This window comes from Austrofundulus limnaeus, unplaced genomic scaffold (genome assembly GCF_001266775.1).
Source record: "Austrofundulus limnaeus strain Quisiro unplaced genomic scaffold, Austrofundulus_limnaeus-1.0 Scaffold258, whole genome shotgun sequence".
NCBI classification, from domain to species: domain Eukaryota; kingdom Metazoa; phylum Chordata; class Actinopteri; order Cyprinodontiformes; family Rivulidae; genus Austrofundulus; species Austrofundulus limnaeus.
Window position 1 is genome coordinate 445,360 of NW_013952660.1, and position 21,358 is coordinate 466,717.

At 39.8% G+C, this 21,358-nt stretch overlaps 1 protein-coding gene across 1 annotated transcript in view; it reads right to left on the minus strand.

The window, feature by feature from the left end:
• Positions 1-16,529, minus strand: part of grk3 (G protein-coupled receptor kinase 3) — a gene marked incomplete in the record, with an annotated part of 126,858 nt that extends 110,329 nt beyond the window's left edge. The window contains 1 exon segment of the mRNA XM_014020574.1: positions 14,591-16,529. Within this exon segment, the coding sequence (XP_013876028.1) occupies positions 14,591-14,703 (113 nt within the window).
• Between the last annotated feature and the right edge of the window lie 4,829 nt (positions 16,530-21,358).

Consider the following 21,358-nt stretch of genomic DNA (forward strand, 5'->3'; position numbering starts at 1 on the left):
TTGTCACGTACCTCAAGACTTTATTTGAAACACCTTAAGAAGTTTAATAAATCCAATAAAACTCTATCAGCTTTTATAATTATTAGTTGTAAAACGGTCACCAGGCAATATTATCGTTTATCGCAATAAATTTTGAGACAATTAATCGCCCAGCAAAATTTGTTATCGTGACAGGCCTACTCGTGAAGCACGTTTTCAGTGTTTGTTTTTGTCCTCCTGAACAGTAGATGACGCTAATGAGAAAACAATATCACTACACAGCAGGAGTAGCAGCCAGAAGACAACTTGCAACCAAATGAAGTGGATACAGGGAAGCTATTTTTAGTCCACAATAGGCCTGCCACAAACGATTATTTTTATAATTGATTAATCACCGATTATTTATTCGATTCGTCGACTAATCGGATCATAGTTAATTGAATATAAAACATAAAGCTTATCACACCAGAATGCAGCTGCTATAATATAACCATGGTTAGATTTTAGCTATATGCTAACTAAAAATAATTGCTGTGGAAGGTAAGTTCTGCTCTGCAGATATTACACAGGTTTCTCTTTCATTTTCTTAAATTGATCCTACACTTTTGAGCTCCGTTGCTGGGTAGCCATGATACCAGAGCCTGTCTGTATAATGTCTTGTGACGTCCACGGCCTACCCCAGTTACCACTACTGTACATGTGTGTCAAGGACAGAAAGGCAGATGTGGCAGTGGAAGGTATCAAAGCAGTTTGGAGAGAAAAACAAAGTAAAGAACAAAAAAAAAAGAAAATAATTAATCGATTATTAAATTAGTCATCAATTATTTTAATAATCGATTAGTTGTCGACTAATCGACTAATCGTGGCAGCCCTAGTCCACAAATGTAGGCACACTTGAACTTTTGGGTTTTTTATGCTGGTGTTTGTTGATGCAAAGAAAGCTGCTTGAACACTTTTTATTTGATCATCAAATAGATAAGATCGCCTGTACAAAGATGTAATAAACCAGCTAATCTAGAGCTATCAAAGCTGCATTGTCAGTACTCGGTACGCAGTTGCATCGTACGTACCAGTTAAATATTTATTTGGAACAACTACAACAAAGACCCATGCTGAATCATCCAGAACTCCTGTGGCTCAAAGCTGACTCGTCTCACCTCTTTCATGGTTTTCTCTACAACAGGTCGTCATCCCATCACCCTCCTCCTTACCTCCCATCTCAACAGCCTCCATTGTTGCTGCCAAAATCTCACCTCTCTGCCTGGAGAACTAACCTCGGCCTGCTGAGAATGTGGCAGAATCGTGTTAGCTCCAGACCAGACAGAGGGCCATGGTTGTGGGCTTTGAGATGGTGGTGGTGGTCAGGTAAAAAGGTGAGAGAAGGGATAAAAGTCACCCACCTATAATTTACAAATATATGACAATGTAAACTCATTCCTCCTGGTAACCTATTTATAATGAACAGCACACAATCTGATGCAATAGGAATAGTCTGGACACTTTAAATTGTGTTCTAACAAATAGTAACTCATGTGAGTCATAGAACTGAGTATGAATAAAAAAGGAAGTCTTCCTCCAGGCTAGCCAAATCAGGGCTGAGTTTGTATCAGTTTTAAGGCTTAGACAACCATTTCACAAAAATGTCACACAGTGCCTTACAAAGTATTCCCCCCTTGGCATTTTTTGTATTTCGTTACATTGCAACCTGTATTTCAATGTTTTTCAATCTAAATTGTATATGAAGCATCTGAACAAAATATTCTAAGTTAGTGAAATTTAAAACAATATGCATACACATACAAAAATACATACATATACAGCAAGTATATAGAAGTTATTTTGTGCAGTGGAAAATATATATTTGCTCTTTTTATATGAAATTACAGCACATACATAATGTGTTTGCACTGAAAAGTTTTGGAGATGGTTAAATATTTTTATGACTGTATCTGACAAGTCCTGCCAAAAATGTTTTTTATTACCGTAAATATTTTAAAAACACTAAAATGACATAAATGAAAATTACAGAAAAGCTGTTCAAAATCAACCTCTTACAAATCCTTTTGGTCCTAACGGTTCAGGTTAAAATGTTTGTATAACGCTTTCTTAGAGAACAGTAAACTGTGTACTTTGACTAAGAACATGGAAACAGAGTATAGTCTTATGAATTAGGGATGCAAGTTATCGATTAATGGATTAATCTAAAGTTGATTGATCTTATCGATCGACTAACGATTAATTGATAAGTGGCCATTTTCCTAAAAACCTGACATTTCTCTTGAATCAAGGGTCTTTGTATGACATGAAGGGCTAACTTTTTACACACTGAATTAAAAAAGTGCAGTATTTTTAACAATTTATTGTACCAGGTGTATTAACCATGTGCATGTGTGGTGGTGGTGGGCCCACCAAAACTCAGAGAGGGCAAAGAGGGCCAACACAGAGAGGCAGCACAGAGACCAAAGGTAACACTGAAGGAGCTGTAGAGTTCCCAAGCAGAGACTTGAGAATCTGTCCATACAGCCACACGTAACAGAGCTGGGCTTTCTGGTAGAGTGGCCAGAAAAAAAAACCTTTACTTACTGACAAACACAGGAAGGCTCGTTTTGAGTTTGCCAAAAGGCATGTGGCAAACTCCCCAAATGTTTGGAGGAAGGTGCTTTGGTCAGATGAGACCGTAATTGAACTTTTCGGCCACCAAGGAAACCGCTACGCCTGGCACAAAATCAACACATCACCCCAAAAACACCATTCCCAGGGGGAAACATGGTGGTGGCACCATCTTGCTGTGGGGAGGTTTTTCAGCAGCAGGGACTGTGAAACTGTTCAGTGTTGAGGGGATGATGGGTGGTGCTAAATACAGAGATATGCTTGAGCAAAACCTTTTTTTGTCTGTCAGTGATTTGAGACTGGGACGAAGGTTCACCTTCCAACAGGACACTGACCCGAGGCATACTGCTAAAAGCAACACTCGAGTTGTTTAAGGGGAATTTGTAAATGTATTATAGTGACCTAGTCGAAGCCCAGACCTTAATCCAACTGAGAATATGTGGTCCAACTTGAAGATTGCTGTTCACAAGCAGAAACCATTTAACTTGAAGGAGCTGGAGCAGTTTTGTCTTTCCCAGTCAATGGAAAGATGTGGCAAGCTTATAGAAACTTATCTAGGGCTGCACCTAATGATTACTTTGATAGCTGATGAATTTTTTTGATTAGTTGATTAGTCACTGTTATTTCTGTCACAACATCCATCCATGGTTCCTGTGGGTGCAGCTCCTGTTCCAGCTTCAGTACACAGCTTACACCTGAGAATGTCACCATTTCCAGTCTCTCCACCTTAACATAAGTTCCCACAACAATTTCTTACGACCCACAAAACTTAAGTTTAATCAAATCTATTTATAATATTAACATGTGGTAAACTGCAAATAGTCTTTTAAACAAACAGCTAATGGACAAATAAATCAAAATAGCAGCTGGTAACCTGCCCTGCTCCAAGTCCAAAATAAACTAAAAATTTATTTTTGGTTAAAGTGTCATTAAGCTGTGCATAAAAGTAAAAAAATAATCCATCTTGTTTGAAATCTTGCTAGATCTGACAGTCAAAATAAAAAAAAACAAAGACTAGTTTAACGCTAAAAAAACACATGAGAAGATGAGACAGGATGGATTATTACTATTTATCCGTGATCAGACAGCACTTAACGCTTTGGCTAACATTCACACTGACATTTTTTATTTTATCCTATTTGTTGTTTGTTTTCCAATAAAAATAAAATGAAATGTTCAAAGTTGTAGGCATGTTCTGTAAACGAAATGATGCAAACCCTAAAATAATCTATTTTAATTCCAGGTTGTGAGTTAGCAAAACAAAATTAATGCCACAGGGGCAAATACTTTTGCAAGGCACTGTATGTGGTAAAGAAGGCTACATTAACTATTAAACATCATGTTTAACAGATGTGACTTTGCAGGCATTGTTATCACGACACCCACTGCAAAAAACAAGGCAATGTTTTGCTATTATCTGTGTGTTCGTATGTAGTGTTGGTCAAATATCTTGCGATCTGCTGGTAGTCAGGGAGTTGTTCCTAACAAATAGGCTAAGATTATTTTTGCTGTCAAGCAGAAGTTGAGTAAAGTAGAGATTACTAGTTTTGATACAGCCCATACAATAAATATAAAATTTGTTATGTAATTTATCTGCATTAACCTTAACTGAGAATAAAAGTAACATTTTCCAGTTTAATGTCTGTAAATTATGTTGTTGCTGCTTTTGTTCAAGTAGGGCATTGAAACTGAATTACAACATGTTTCTGTACAATTACTGATCTTTCATTAAAGTGTTTCAAATATTGCCGTAAAATCCCTTTATTGCACATACCAGTCCCAAGAGCCAACTAGATCATCAGAATAAGCCTTATGATTCAAACCTACACTAACCAGAGTAGGGCTGTGTATTGGCAAGAATTTGGCGATACGATACATATCATGACAGACGGGTCACGATACGATATATCCCAATATATTGCGATACTGCAAGCAAGGTGATATATTGCGATGTATTGCGATTTTTTGGTCCAAAAATTCTATTAAATAAAAACCTCTTAYTGGAAAAAAAAAAAACGAAAAACCAAAATTCATTGTCTCAGAAAATTCTATTATATAGACATGCGCTAGCCTTCTGTAACGTGATGGCTGACTAAAGTTGGGAAAAAAAGCACACGAAACACTTAATTTGGTTTAAAATAGAGACATTCTGACAAATAAGTATCTATTCGTAACCTTACCTCAGCTTAGAAGGCAGAGGGTGTCGGTCTTTTCTGCTCAGATTCAATTATCAGAGCATGAAGCTAATGTTTACTCACAATGCTAATGCTCTCTTACTCTCTGGTGCTCAAGAAGTAGAGTAGCCAAATGGCTGGCTCAATGCTGCTAGCTAGTGGTCAGAGGCTGAACTGAATGGCTGGCAGGAAAGTTGACATTTTAAACCTTAATTAAATATCAATACAGGACTTTAAAATATCGATACAGTATCGGAAAATGAAATATTGCGATATTTCAGTGTATCGATATTTTCTTACACCCCTAAACCAGAGTCTTTTTAGGTTGTCCAGGTCAAGCTTTTTTCGTTTTGGACAATCAGATCCCACCTCCTGGTTGTCCAGTGGACAACCAAGACAAAAACCTAGATTAAAATTCTCCCTGCGGTGGATGTCGGTCATTTGTAAAAACTTGTTAAAACATCTATGGATTAAACTGATGGCTTATTCACACAATAAAAAGAACCACAACGTTTTACCAAAACAGAGCAGGGCAGGTAGTGCTGTCTGACAGTGGGTACGCACAGCGGCAGACTCGAGTCAGATGGCAAGCTCTTAATGTTTCCCGCACTACGTATTTTCATATATTGTATTTTGGAAAGCACCTCGCACCTAGCGGTTGCAAACTTAAATCCATGACTTCACTTGGTTTTGCAAAAGCAACCAAACTAAAAAAGCTTGGAAGCCAATCAAGCGACGGCACTCTACATATTCTGTCGAGAAAAAGAAATTTGATGATTCACTTTACGAGGGTTGTTGTGTTAGAAAAATTCACATTTATGGACTTTCTTGGTGCCAAAAGTAATTAACATTAAAAACGATTGGTAAAATCACAGGAAAACTAGGCTAAAAAATAGGATAAATCACTATAAAAAAAACCAAAGTGATTTTCATATTTATTGAATTGACAAACATTCAAAAAAATGTAGCAACCCAGCTAAACATGTTTTTTTTAGATTAAGAGGGTCTGAAAATGCAGTGAGTTAAGCTGCACTTTTTATAACTTAACCATCCAAGTTATAAAACTGTTAATTTTAGGTATTTAAATGTACTATTTATGTTGGATTATAGTATTTTACTAATTTTGTTGTGACTGTGGCTGAAACCCAAGGAATACTAGATTTTTATTCATTTTTATTTATTTACATATTTCTGAATCAAAGGATCTCACAGCATCTGTCCAAAAGAACAAATTTCTGGCAGCTGAGGAAGTTTAGCTGGCGACCCCTGCTCTAGAGTTAAAGGCCTGTCCTCCAGCCCACCACTACCATGTGTATCAAAGCGTCACACATGCTCACTCATGCTGAAGCTCACGTATCTTAGTCAGCTTGAAGAGAATCTCAACAGTCCATGTTCTGCTATTTTCAGGAAGTGATTTGGCAGGTACGGTCCATGCGCCGCCTGTTGTCTGTTCGCTTCCTTTTGTGTTCATTCGCTCAGATCTTTTACAAACCAAATTGAAGTAATTCCTCTGAAGCACTCAAGTTGTGGGACAACGCTGCCCAGGAAGAAAACACAATGTAACCATTTCATCCCCTCATAATGGACACATTATTAGAATAACGACCTGAAAGACATGTTTTAAGTACATTTTCATTTTAATGCCAGTCCTGCATTGCTGACTGATTTACTCAACAGCCGTGTAATAGTGCTTTTATAACTCCATTAGCTGATGCTTTTATCAGTGCAGCTTTAGTATCATAGTCTGTAATAAATAATGGAGCTTATTTCTGGCAGAAAACCACAAAAGCCGTGCTTGTTTTTTTCCCCCTATACAAAAAACTGAACCCTAAGTGGGAATCACTTTTACTTTCCAGCTGATCTGTCGTCAGTGGATCCTCTGTTTCAGGTTCTCTGCTGGATGATGTGCTCATAAGTCAAATGAGGTGATTTAGCTTTTGATTTAGAATTAAAACAGAACCTAGGATTACTTTTAGTCATCTGAATGAACAGGTATTACTTTCTGAATGTGCTATTGAATCAAAAGCGTGTCCGTGTAGTGTCTCGTTTTTCAAAACTGTTGTTTCAGTGACTTATGTTCACGGTTGATTCAAATGTTTCTAAAGTTCTAATTAGGAAAGAGTCCATTTCCTTATTCGTGATATGTTGTGCTTTTAAATGTAATTTACAAAAGACCATGAAGTTTTTTGTTATAAAGGTCTTGACTTTTAAATGACTTTTCACTTAGTGCAACATCGTCAAAATATTACAGTGTGAAAACAAAAATCTCACAATCGCTATTACAGAAATCAAGGTCTCGCTCTGAACAAAGACTGCACCTAACCTGACCAAAACGGCTACAATTCTGCCATTTACCAAAATAATGTCATGCTGGTACAAAACGTTCCTTCGGGTGCAATAATATTTGTGTGCATTTCTGTAGTTTTAGAAAATACTGCATAAAGTACTAGGGCTGCACAACATATCTTTGAGCATCATCACTGCGATGTACGTGTGCGTAATATTTACATTGCAGGTCCTGAGGCAAATTAAATCAACAGGCAAACGAGGGTCTTGACGAAAACGAGGAGGAAAAGAGGTAGCATACGGTTTAGCGTGAATGCTAATATTAAAGTGGGATAAAAATAGAAACTAAGACACAGAGGCCACACGTTAGGTTTGTTAATTGGTAAAACGCAATTGCGTTGGTGACAATTGCGCAGGTAGAACGAAACATGTACTCAGGTCCCAGCAGAGCAACGCAAGTACTAAAAGATGACAATAATTACTCTCAAATACAAAACAACAACATATTTGTAACATGCTCAAAAAAGAGGTAAGATCAGTGCAGGTGCATCTTCAACTGGAGGGCAACATAAACGTGTTATTTAAGTTGATTTAAAATTCCTGTATTTTTTCATATCACAATGTACATTGCAGGGTTAGAAAAAAAAATAAAGGTTTTCCAATATCGTGCAGCCCTATAAAGTACTGAACGTGAAGTACTGAACAACCAGGGTTGACGTAAAACTTGACCATCGAAAATGACCATTTGACGTCATGTTTCTAAGCATCATTCTCAACATACAGGTGTTTTTGCATTATAAGACCCGGGTTGACCTGGCCTCATTATACCACAGCCCTGGTTGTGTTTGCATTGAGCAGCCTCGATGTGGCCAGGATCATAATATTAAAACACAAATCTTATTCTGTTTTATTTGTAACCCAATGGACCACACCAAACTTGAAGGAAAAGTACCCAAGGCTGTGCCGGAACATCCGGCAGTATGACGCCAAGAGGACAAAACCAGAGGACGGTAAGCTAACATTTGCTTGTTGTTGCTTCGAAGCTTGTTATAGTTGTTTGTTGAAGTTGTGTGAAAAAAAAAACAGCAGATGAAAATTATTAAGTTACTCTCATCAGTGTGACGTAACCACCCCGGTCAGTGAACCAATCAATGAGCAACAGTAGTCGATGTCAAATAGGGCCAATCAGCCTGATTCAGATAGAACCACAGGTTCCATCTGGTTCCAGAAACCAGGGTGGAACTGGACCACAAGGGTTAATGCAAACACATTGAACTCGAGGTTGAAGCCAGGCTGGCCCAGGTCTTTCAGCGCAAAAAGCTCTATAGTCTGAATGAAACCCAATGAATAACTTTTTTAGTAGATCTTTAAACACCTCAGTGAATTTAACTAATATTGTGAACTTGCATGGCATGAAAGTGGTTGCACAAAATTAAAAATTTTTTTAAAAATGTCTAGTGATTTTATTGTTATAGTATTGTTATTGTATAATCTCACAGTCTTATTTTGTACCGCCATCACAACAACAGTAAAGAGTTGCTTTAGCTTTTAGTGTTAGCATTTCAACTAGGTTCTTCTCAACTGTTTTGGCATTTGTATTGGCATTAATGGCATCTGACTTTGGTTTACAATTTATCGCAACACTTTGTACTACTGACAGTGCACTCCAGTATTGTGACGACAAAAAAATTTGATCTAGCAGCAAGCAGCTGAGTCATTTAACACATGCTCCAGGGGTTAATTAATCACATATTTGAATATTAAACTAAATTGCACATAAATTAACACTGTCATGGTTTGACCAAAATAGATATTATTTCTCAACATAGGATCAGTCTAAATCACAATCATGTAAGGAGGTGAGCAGTTTAACTAAAAACAAAGCTAAAACAGGTTTTACGTTAATACCATGAATCTAATTGGTTTAGCTGTACCAATTTTCCTGTGAACCAACAAACCAACCATTAAAACCAAGCTTTGACATTCAAGTGTAGATACTAGCGGGTGCTACTGTCTGACTCTGTCTCCGTTATTCAGTGGGGTGGTTCACCACAGGCCTGGGTGCGTGAGGGCATAAACTGCCAGGCTGTATTCATTTTGACGTGACAAACACTCAGTGTGGCAGAACACTGTCTGTAATGGACTGGCAGCCTCAAGCAGCCTTCTACTTTCTGTAAGTTTGTTTTCAGACCAAAGCTGATGTGAAGCGAAACCAGTGGCAGACATGGAGGAAGGAAATACGATTTATCAACGTGCAAACCTTAACTGATGGTTAGTAGTGATGAACAATTAGTGTGATTTTATTTAAATGGAACAAAGCAGAACACTTCGCCTGTTTTTTCCCCAAAGTGTAGGTTTTTGTACATTTAACTTTGCATGGAAAGTACCGGGGTAATTAGACATCAACATATATTCCTTTTTATATTTTTCTGAACTGATGGAGACTTTCTAGATGTATAACAAGCCTGGAGGCACAAATGTACCCCCAAACCATCAGAGAGGCAGGCTTTTGCACAACAGATGGTCCCACTCTTGTCTAGTTCAAAGGAAGGCCACAGAACTGTTCTCCACATCAACTCAGCCCAATTTAAATTAGCTTTTTTTATAAGAGAAGTAGGGCTGCACCGATTAGTTGAAATAATCGATGAGGTTGATTATGTAAATTTGTCGACGCAGATTTTTTATTATCGATTCGCTGTATTACATAACCACCACGTGAACGTTCACGCAATTCCATTTCGGTACATAAATGCATCATTGCGACCGTATTGGTATAACAGTTGTGGGTTTTCCATGCTTGTCCTGAACGCAGCATCGCGCAAGAGCGTAATGATGTCAGCAGCTGCTGCTTCAGTTCAGTCTGAAGCTTGAAAACAAGCCTCGCAGCTCCTGGAGTAAAATTTACCGAACAGACCGCCTCTGAATTATCTGGTGGATTAATTATTTTGTGAACATGATGTTCACTTGCTCAAAGTAAATAAAGTACCACCACTTTCTTTATTTCATCCACCATTAAACAGAGACCGGTGTTAGGCCGAGCCACGTTCCCCAATCAGACGGTTCCCCCATCAGACGGTTCCCCCATCAGACGGTTCCCCCAGCGTCTAAAACAACAGAGGAGCTTCCCGGCACACGTCTGACCTAAAGAGCACAAGCAGCCAACAAGTGTTGGACGTGTTCTGGATGTTCAAAACGTACCTACCTTTTATTAATTTTAACTGCATCTTCTTTTTATTTAGTAGAATTTTTGGACAAAAAAAATCACAATATATCACCTTGCTTACAGTATCGCAATATATCGGGATATATCGTATCGTGACCCCTCTGTCATGATATGTATCGTATCGCCAAATTCTTGCCAATACACAGCCCTAATACTGTATATATTAGGGGTGCAACGATACAGGAAATTCACGGTTCGGTTCGATACTTTAGTCTCACGGTTCGATATTTTTTCGATACAAAAAAGAGAAATGTCCATGTCCCTTTTAATTTGTAATTTATTTATATTAATTATGAAAATTGGTTTAACCTCAAATGTACAGTTTTTTAATTAAATGTTGCTGAAACAGCAAGTTTCTCAGTGGATCTGAGCTCAAAAATGCAGCCTAGGTGGAGTAGTCGAACACAGATCCACTGATCCTTCAACACAGAGCATCTTCAGAAGACAAGTTGATAAAGTAAATTTTTTAAATCTGTATTGTTCGATACGGGTACATGTATGCACCCTATATGTATATGACTCTTTATAAGTGACAGAACAGATAATGAGACCCGCTCTCAGTTTATATTTATTTAACCTTAATTTCTTGCAAACAGGTAACAGTGAGGGCCTTCTTCTCTTCTGGAAAAGAAATGTGACAAAAAAAAAAGGGAGTAGTCCAAACATTTTCCTACATGGCTATGGTTTGACTTAAGCCAGAAAAAAATGGCTCAGTCATTTGTGAAAAGCTCTCACTTGAAAAGCAACTCTGTCAATAACCAAATTTTAACCACATCCTGTTCAATGAAGTTGCACGCTACGTGGCTAAAACCTGTCCCAAAACAGGCACTTTGAAGCCATTGACAAGCTGCTGCAAAGGGGATAAAAGATGGGCAATTATGCTGCAGCTGGTAACAAAAATAAATAAGGCGAGCGAAGGGGTGTCACCTCTATCAGGCTGAGGCTTTAGTCTTGTTTGACGAAGACAGTGGGCGCTCGCTAACGGCATGGATGAGTGGAGGTGGGGTTCAGATCAAAAGCTGGTCGCACTCGTCGCACAGCTGCATTGTTACAAACAACAACCTCTGGACAACGTCCTAAAACATACAACTGTCAGCCTGAGAGCAACTGATGCGATGACAGGTGTGTGCCAGGAGCACAAAGGAGAGGACAGAAAGGGCATCGACACTTCATATCTGAGAGAAATAAGGGAATGCATACTGAGAGCCCGATTTAATCCAACCTTTTTAAATGACATCATGCACAACCTCATCCAATGCTGACACCTCAGGATGCGTGTCAGCACTCAGCGTATGTGTTGAGAGTTACTCTCACTTACTACCACTCCAAGTTTTAACTGTGTCAGTAAATCAGATCCAGTTAGGACCTATATTTGTTGGCTATGTTGACCAGCTGTGGGAGCCATCTTGCTACTGATAGGCGTTTCTTTCGAATAAATCTAACGCCTCATGAGATATTTTACTAACAGAGAAAATGAGTTAACGAAACGCCACAGTTTGCGCTCAGTGTGCGTGGAGGGTTCTGCTCAGCTACTACCACACTAAATTGACTTTTTTGTGTTTCCAAATGTCAGTTGGCTGTGGCAGCCATCTTGAATTTAGTTCAAAAATTAATCAATTGCAGACTTTTTCATCCAATGTTGACTGAGAGTTTTATTAAAGGGATCCATGATTAGTTGTAACATTAGACTATATTTAATAAACATATATTTTCACTGTAAAAGACTGTAAAAGTACTGTAGGATGTTCAGTTTTTATCATTTTTTAACTAAAAGTTTAAAAATATAATACACGGACGGGGCCATTTTATTTACACACAAAGCATTCTGGGTAAATGATGACATGGATAGGTCACGAGGCTGCTAGCGAGCTATATCCACCCTGAAGGTTAATCTTGGACAATATCTGATGATCGACTCTTTTAAATGAAACCAGAGAGCGTTGACAGAGAGGAGAAGGTAGAAATGACTCAGCCTGGAACTGAAAATATGGATGGAGGACAACAGAGCTGCTTCATGGAAGAAGAACCTCAGCTTAGCCTGTTAGCTTTAGCATTAGCACCGACACTATCTCCATATATATGTATTAGCTCAGCGCTACACATTCTCCTCTCGTCACTGAGGTCCTCCATCCACATGACAGAGAGGGGAACACAAAAATGACTCAGCTGCAACTGAAAATATGGATGGAGGACCTCAGTTTAGCTTGTTTGTTGCGGTAGCGCTGAGCTAATACATATAAGAGAATCGCTGTGACCAAAACGGCAGGACGGGTCCTCCGAAGGTCGAATTTGTCGGCTGCATACGTCACAGCGCCGCGACGAAGGATGTCTAAAACCGAAGACTCCTCCGATGCGGCCGACAAATACGTCCTTCCTTCGGCCCGAATCGAAGTACTGGTCTGATGGATCCTTCCCGGCCCAGCATATCCCATAATGCATTGCGGCCCGACCGGAGAGTTTTTTATGCTAGTAATGGCGGACGAAGCGAGAGAAAAGAATACATTTTAAATAAAAATATGGTGATATAAAATTAAAAAGATTTAGCGGTTGTAATTCTAATACTTTTATCATTTGTATGGACGTGTTTTTACATATTATTTTTTCGTCATAAAAAACGCGAAATAAACATGAACCTACAGCGGGTCAATTAGTTCTTCAAATGATACTTTTAAGTTAATTTTATAGTTTTGTGATACTGATAATGCTAATTATTGGTATTTTTCTAGTTTTGATTTAAGTTTGCTTGTTTATGGTGCGTTCACACCGAACGCGATTTCAGCGTCAAAATCGCAGCCAATGCTGAAGTTTGAAGCTTGTGCACTTTGAGGTCAGACGCAGGACACCTGCGCTGCACGGCGACAGCCGCCCTGCCCCTCCCTCCTCTGTGGGGCTGTTTAATGTCGGACGAGGAAGTGGCTTTGCTTTATTTACAGACAGCCAGAACGTGTCACGTTCATCAGATAATTAATTCATAATTAATTCACCAGATAATTCAGAGAAGAGGCTCACAGCTCGCTTTCAGGACTATTTTTTTCAGTCTGATGAGTCGCTGCCACGCATTGCTGCGGATCAGGACACGACTGCAGCACTCATTTCAGCTAAAGAGCAGGAGCTCTGTCTGTTTCAGGTTAGTGGACATCATTCAGTAAACTGTCCCGTCGGGAAATATGTCGCTACGTCACACAGTGGAGTCTCTCTGATTGGTTGACGCTGCGCGTCGAGCTGCAAAAGTTCAGGTTTTCTAACTTGAGCGATTTGAACGATTTGGACGATCTGAGCGTTCGACGCTCAGATCGTCCAAATCGTCCAAATCGCGCTGCTCTAATCGCGCTTGAGGCGCCGCAGAACTTCCCGACGTTGCTTGAAGCGCGTCCACCATAGACTTTGTATGTAAACCTGCTGCTCCTGACGCTGAAATCGCGTTCGGTGTGAACGCACCATTAGCGTCGTCACAGTTGCTAGGTGACATGACGTACGCCGGGGTAAGGAGGGGAGGCTAGACCGTCCAAATCCACAGCCTCTTTTTTTCCGGTCTTCCCGGTCTACCAAGGACCCGGCCCGCCGCGACCGGGTAGTCTGGGTCCTCCGGAGGACCCGGCCTGCCGTTTTGGACACAGCCTGTATATGTATTAGGAGACTTCGGTTTTGGACGTCCTTCGTCGCGGCGCTGTGACGTATGCGGCCGACAAATTCGGCCTTCGGAGGACCCGGCCTGCCGTTTTGGACACAGCCATTCTCCTCTCTTCACTGAGGTCCTCCATCCATGTGAAAATAAATTTTTAAAATTTTAATAAACTAAGCAGCCTACAGTATTTACAGTATTTATTGTACAGTTAAAATATATGTTTATCAAATAAAGTCTAACGTTGCAACTAATCAGGGATCCCTTTTAAAACCTGTCCACTAGTTTCTAACATAATTTGCTAAAAAAGGACAGGAAGCTGGCTCCAGCAGTTTAACAGATCCTGCTCTGTGCACTCAGAATATGTTAGTGATGACTCTCAGCTACTACCACCACCAAACATCAGCTCACACTGAGAAACTGACTGAGGCAGAGCAACTTTTGTGCTCGCTAAGGTCGTTCAGCTGTGGCGTCCTTCTTACACCCTGGAGTTTCAAACCCCCCTTTCAATGATCAGGTTCTGAAAATGTATTTTAAGTCAGCCCGGTGGGATATTTTGCTAACACCGCTGACAGGCATGGCTGATAACCTGCTCTGCAACAGCATCCAGGCCGCATGGCTGTGTCTGCAGGAGGAAGCACGCAGAGCAGACAAACCCAAGCCCCCCACCCCCACCCAGCAGCACGGTGAGCCTACCTGGGCTCCGGGAGGATGATCTTCTTGCTCGCCCGGGCCGCCGGGGTAGACTTGCTCTTCTCCATCGCCATCAGGTAGCTGACATCGGCGAGTACCGCTTCAAGGTCCGCCATCTTTCCTCTCGGATCAATAAAGCCGCGCGGCTCTGGACGGCTAATTTATTTTAGGAAATTATAAAAACAAGTAAAAAAAAAATGGCTTCCTCCAGCAGATAAGAACATCCAGGGCCGAGAGCGGAACTGTGTCGCTGTTCGGTTCAAGCTACCATCGTTGAGGCTTTACCAAAAAATTAAAAATGTTAATTTAAAAAAAGGAAATTCACGAGGGAAGACATAGAGGGTGACAGAAATGAGCCCACCCCAGACCCCCTGTCGACAGGATCACCGCTCCTGTGATCCCATTTAGCGCTAAAACTGCAGCTTTTCTCTGCGGGTGCGATGAGGCAGGAAACCGGGCTCGATTTGTTTGTTTTAACGCCTGTCGATGGAGGGTGGTCAAACCCTGCACATCTCTGCTGCTAAACTGTCCGAATGGCCGGTCTGTCTCCAGCCAGACATGAGGGGGGCTTCTGATGGTGGTGGGGGGGCTCTTCTTAAAAATGTAAACACACTGCGCAGGCGACAAAAAAATGCTCCGATTCCGGTGAAAATGGCAGCAAAACGGAGCTGTGGTTGGAGTCTTTTTTTGGCCTCAATAGCAGCAAAGTCAGCTTTTTTTTTACAGGAAACAAACAGGGACACGTGTGGCTCCTCGCCTCAAACCCACGGATGAAGGAGAAAGGACGCTCCGAGGCTGAATGTTGTCCTCCAGTGCGGCAAAAATTTGCAAAATAAATCACAAAAAAAAGGCTAAACTCACGAGTCCGTAAACTCCAGAGAAGCACGGTCCGCTGGCTGCTGGTTGTTTTCTTTCCTTCCTGTTAAAGCTGATTATAAAGTCCGAACTGGGCGCATCAAAAACCAGTACCACAGCAGACAATATATCAGGTGTTTAGCACCAGATCCAGCCCGAACCACACGGTGTGATTACAAATCACAACCCGAGTCCGCTCGAAGCAGAACCGACTCTGGGTTCGCCTGCTAGCTAGTTAGCTACCAAGCTAGCTAGCAAAAAAACGAAACCCACTTAGCCAGCAGGCTAAGTTAGCCACTCATACATGTGTATGTAAAGAATTCAGCTCGGCAGCTTCATGTGTAAAAATAAAAAAATGCCAGATAAACACGGCTACAAGCTGGTCCAACAACAACCACCGGGGCTGTAGGTTTCCTGCAATCGGAGCTAACTGCTGCGGCTCCTGGCGCCTCCGCTTTTGGGGAAGTCTTGCCGTTCTTCCGAGAAACAAGTCTTCATCCAGTCCGAAATAAAAAAAGAGTTAAAATGTGGCCACCCAGGAATTTAATCCGTATAGCTGCTCGCTGAGGGTGTGTGGAGCTTGAGGGGCGAGCCTTCTCGCCTGGCGATCCAGCGCGGAGCTGCGGGGAGGTTGTGACGCCGCTGGTGGCTGAGGGGGGAACGCGGGGGGAGAGCGCTGGTCAGCGGGGATTAGTTCTCCTGGTGAGAGATAAGTTTTCCTCCCGAGGTAAGGTGGAGGACAGGGTTACTGTTGGAGTTCATGGCAGTAAAGTGTCACCGGGTTGCTTTTTGGCGGGTTCCTCGCTCGGAGGTGAAGTCAAAGCAGGAAAGCCGAGCAGGTCGTCGTGCTCCGCGGCGGCAGCCCCCCGACTGGTTCCTGCCCGTGAAGCCCTCACTTCCCTCGGCTTACAGAGACAGCTCCTCCCCCTCCTCCGCTGCTTTTACACACTTCTTCCCAGCAGGTTGTTCGATTTCCAGCAACAATATCGGCGTTAAGTCCTTCGTTGAAGTAATTTTTCCTGTATTTTGCTGTTAGCACGGTGCTTTGTGGTTCTACTTCCTCCCACTGCGGTGGGGGGTAGAAACTCCTAAAACCCGGAGCGGCTCGTCTTTTGGACCGGACTTGGTTTGGGGGGGACCATCTGGTTATAAACACATGACGAATGGGCTAAAAGCTGATTTATTTATTTTTTTAGCTTAACTTTCACTGTATTTGAAACCGACTCAATAAACAGGATAAATTCCCAATTTTTTAATTAAAAAATGCCATACATTTTGCTCTATCTCTACTGTGGATCATGTCTTGCATCCAGACAGACAGGTGAGTTGTTCACGGGTGAATCTGAAGAAGCAGCAGCAGATAATAAAATTACAACAGTAAATTTGATGTCCGGGTCCCCAGAGGGATGCAAACAGACGGGGTTCTGTTGGAAACAGTGCCATGCTCTGGCCTGCAGTGGTAAAACTCTTACATAACCACAGTGAAATGATTTATAGTGGTTTTAATACATTTCCTGAGGCATCTCAGTAATCCAGGTAAAAAATCAAAAAGAAAAAAAATTGTATAGGTCTTCTGGACGGGTTCTTCTCTAATGAAACGTTTCGTCTCTCCTCCAAGAGACTTCTTCAGTCTGAGAGTTTCAGGCAAAATTCAGGCTTTTAAGCCCTGCCTCCATGTGACTGATACTCACATCACATGGCTATTGTTGACACCTAATTAACACTTATTGTTAACAGGGGGTGGAGTGATACTGGCAATGGCTGCGCTGTAGGAGGTGGACAGCTGAAAACGGAGGCCTCCACCTCTGTTTAATGATGGACGGTCTTTCTTCACAAAAATGGCTTCTTTTACTCCTCTCTCAAACCAACGTTCCTCTCTATCAAGAATGAGAACATCCTCATCTCTGAAAGAGTGACCGCTGGCCTGTAAATGAGTGAAAACTGCAGAGTTCTGGCCATTAGATGTAGCTCGTCTGTGTTGGGACATTCTTTTGAACAGTGGCTGCTTTGTTCCCCCGATGTTTCCCCGATTTTTTTTTAGTTTTAATACACTTTAGAAGCTATTCATTGAAGATTAGAAGCAATAAATCTAGTCTAAATGCAACCTCACGTAGAGCCTTTTACATATTTCTTTTTATCCCCACAAATAATAGTCAAAAATACAGACACAATATACACTGAAAAAACTGTTCATCTTACCAAGTTTTAAAATCTTATATTCAGCCAAAAAGTCTTTTTGATCTTGTTTTGAGACTGATTTACTAAACAAGAACTGATTGTGTAAGAATAATAATCTTGTTTTCAGAATGTGTAAGATTATTTGTCTTGTTAATCTGAAAATTTGACTCAAATTAAGTCAAAATTTTCTGCCAATGGAGTAAGAAAAATTTACTTGGTAAGATTCTTGAAATAAGAAAAAAAAGTCAAATCAAGTATTTTAAGAATCTTACCAAGTAAATGTTTCTTACTCCATTGGCAGAAAGTTTTGACTTAATTTGAGTTAAATTTTCAGTCTAACAAGACAAATAATGTTACACATTCTGAAAACAAGATTATTATTCTTACACAATCAGTTCTTGTTTAGTAAATCAGTCTCAAAACAAGATCAAAAAGTCTTTTTGGCTGACATAAGATTTTAAAACTTGGTTAGGTGGACAGTTTTTGCAGTGTAACAGAACCACCTTCTGAAGTTATAACATATCTAAAAAATTTCTGAAGGATACCATTGCAGCTATAGCCCCAAATTCTAGCAAAACTTTGTAGTTATCCAAGGAAAAATTGGTACATTTTGATGTGTGAACTAAAAAAATGTAACATTGAACCAAGGTCAAAACAAATGTTAAAGTTACTGCCATTGGCTCACTGTACGATAACCACTTCATCACATGGCTGCCAAGTTATGAATGGAGGCAGACAGAATGCAGACTGAAATGTAAGCCTCAAACAAACAGTCGCTGCGTGAAAACTACTCGTCAGCTCTTCAAAAGTCTTGAACCGTAAATTGAAGACGAGTTGTCACACACTGTGTGGCTAAAGTGTTTCATGAAGATATGACCACAAAAAAAAAAAAAAACTTGTAGTAACATCCATTTAATTATTCTTTATAAATTTTACAAAAAAAATGTCAAAATTTCTAAACTACTAGAATTTACTAAATAAACAATGCGCATTATATCATATATCAATATTACTGTACAAAAAAGTAAAAGTTAATATTTTAGTAGTAATATTTAAGTGTTTTTTCTGGACAGCACATAAACATGAATATATTAAGTAACTTCTACTCTTCTGGGCTAAAACTGAGGGTGCATGCACACACAAAGGCTGCTGCTCCTCATTCCCTTGCTTCACTTTTCAAGGAGAGGACAAGACATGGTGGAAATAAAACATAAACTGTCTGGTTTCTTTTGCTTGAATGCATTTGTTGGTGTGCAATAGTTTGATGACTTTGTAGCCAGTGAATGTTAGCAGTGCTGCTAGCTCAGACTGGCTGTTTGTCATGTGACTGCAGTGGAGGATTGTGGGTAGGATTCATGTCGTTAAATCATTTTCGGGAATTGGTTAACATTAATCTTTCAGCGATCAGTCTGTTGTGTTACTCTAATTTGTGTGTTCATTATTTGTTAACTTGTGTTAAACCGTTCAGCAGAAGTAACCATAAGTGAGAGTGGTAGGCCTAGTCATTAATAAGACCTGTGAGTTTCACTTTGTCTGTGTTGTTCATGAAGAAGAATCCAATAAAGATACTTCAAAACTGCCACCTGGTGGTGAAGTCTTGAACAACAACAAGAGCTACACTTACTCTGTGACTGTGAGGTGTCATGCTACAATATTGTGCTTGACGCATGTGCACTGTTATAAAGAACTTGATAGATTTACTTGAAAAAATACTCATAACTATTTGCACTAATGTTTGTTAAATGATACAAATTCAAGTAATATTTACTCATTATCTAGTTAAAGTTGCTAAGAATTTAGTAAAAGTTTGTAAAATTTACCTGATTTTTTCACAACCCTTTAACCATATTCTTAGTAACTTTTACTAGATAATTATGAGTAAATATTACTTGAAATTGTAGCATTTAAATTTACTTAACAAACATTAGTGCAAATTGTTATGAGGATTTTTTTTCAAGTAAATCTTACAAGTTAGTGTTTTCAGTGCAGATAAAGATTCTTCACTTCCACAGTTAAAGAGCGTATTTTGAGTCAAAGCACAGAAAAATCTATGGAAGTTTGGATGTTCATCTTCTGCATTCTGGGGGGATTTGATAGAAAACAACAAGCAAGAAAACAAAAAGACCTGTGTACATGTACAGTTTGTATATCCATCCATTCATCCATCCATCCATCCATCCATCCATCCAGTACCTCTCTCTCTCCAGTATTAATTTTGCGAGAGATGAGGTAACCCATGACGAGTCACAAATTCACATATAAATTTGCTTTTCTTGATTGTCTCTGAGTACTTCACAATTGAAATAACGTCTTATTTTATTATTACCATGACTCGATAGTTATATTATTTTCTAGAAAAAGGGTCATTTTAAAATGGGCATGAATTTGTAGATAACTGAGCTAATGAAACACAAACAAAAGCTGTTACTCTGTCAGTTTTACGAATATTACACTAAAGTTTAATGTGGCAATAGCTGAGAGTCATCCTCAGCACATACTGTGAGCTCTACATGTTCTACAAGATTTTGCTTAAAACATTAGAGTTGGCATCAATCTAGTTTTTCGTTTAGCAAAAATAATAACGATCCAGTAGATAATTAAACTCACAAAAAGTAATTAAAACTATATTGGCCATTACAGGTAATTGACATTAGCAAACACAAAAATAAATATAACTCAGTTAATGTTGACGAGTTTGAACTAAATCTTGTGTGTTGGCAGCTGATAATCTGAGCACTGCCTGCAACTTTAGAGATAATTTCATTTTAAATGCTAAGCCTTTCATTTTTTTAAATTTTTTTTATGATTGATTCGGTAGTAGCTGAGAGTCTTTAGTCCTTCAGGAAAAGCATCTCTCCTCTTTCTTATTTTTGACTTCACAGAACAGAGCTGAAGCCTTTAAGTGGACCCTGATGAGCTAACTGTGTGTTTCTGGTAACCAAACGGTTGCAAATGCATGCAAAACAGCAGCATTTGCTTTAACACCAGCAGTACCGGGGCTGTTTGGACTTGGGCAGCATGTTCAGACCCAATAATCTCATAATGATCTAACAATGTTTCAACAAGCTTCTTCTAAGATCTCAGAGCTTTTGTGGTTCTTTTCTGCACAGAAACAAACCACAGGGTGACGCATGCACTCGGAAGACGGACTTTTCCTGCAGGGTTCAGAGCGTGTTATTTAAATATTATCATTCCTGTTTGATTTATAGACTTACGCTGTAAATCCTTGAAGGAATGCATATCGCCCACAATCTTTCATGCCAGAGTTTTAAAGGGAAACCCGATTATTAGTTCAGACACTAGACATTATTTGTTAAACATTTACTGTAGGCTGTTTAGTTTTTATAAATTAAAAAGTCGATATATTCTCACACTGACAGCGCTACTATTTACTTCACAAAGCATACTGGGTAAATGATGATGTTAGGTGCTCTATCCACCCTGAAGGTTAATTCTGGACAATATCTGTGAACCAGCCCTTTAAAATGAAACCAGAGTGTTGACAGAGAGGAGAAGGTACAAATGAATCAGCCTGTATAACTAAAAATATGGATGGAGGACAACAGAGCTGCATCATGTAAGGAGAACCTCAGTTTAGCCTGTTAGCTTTCATGTTAGCACCCAAGTTAATACACATATACAACGGGTAAAATAAGTATTGAACACGTCAACATTTTTCTCAGTAAATATATTACTAGAGGTGCTAATGACATGAAATTTTCACCAGATGTCGGCAAC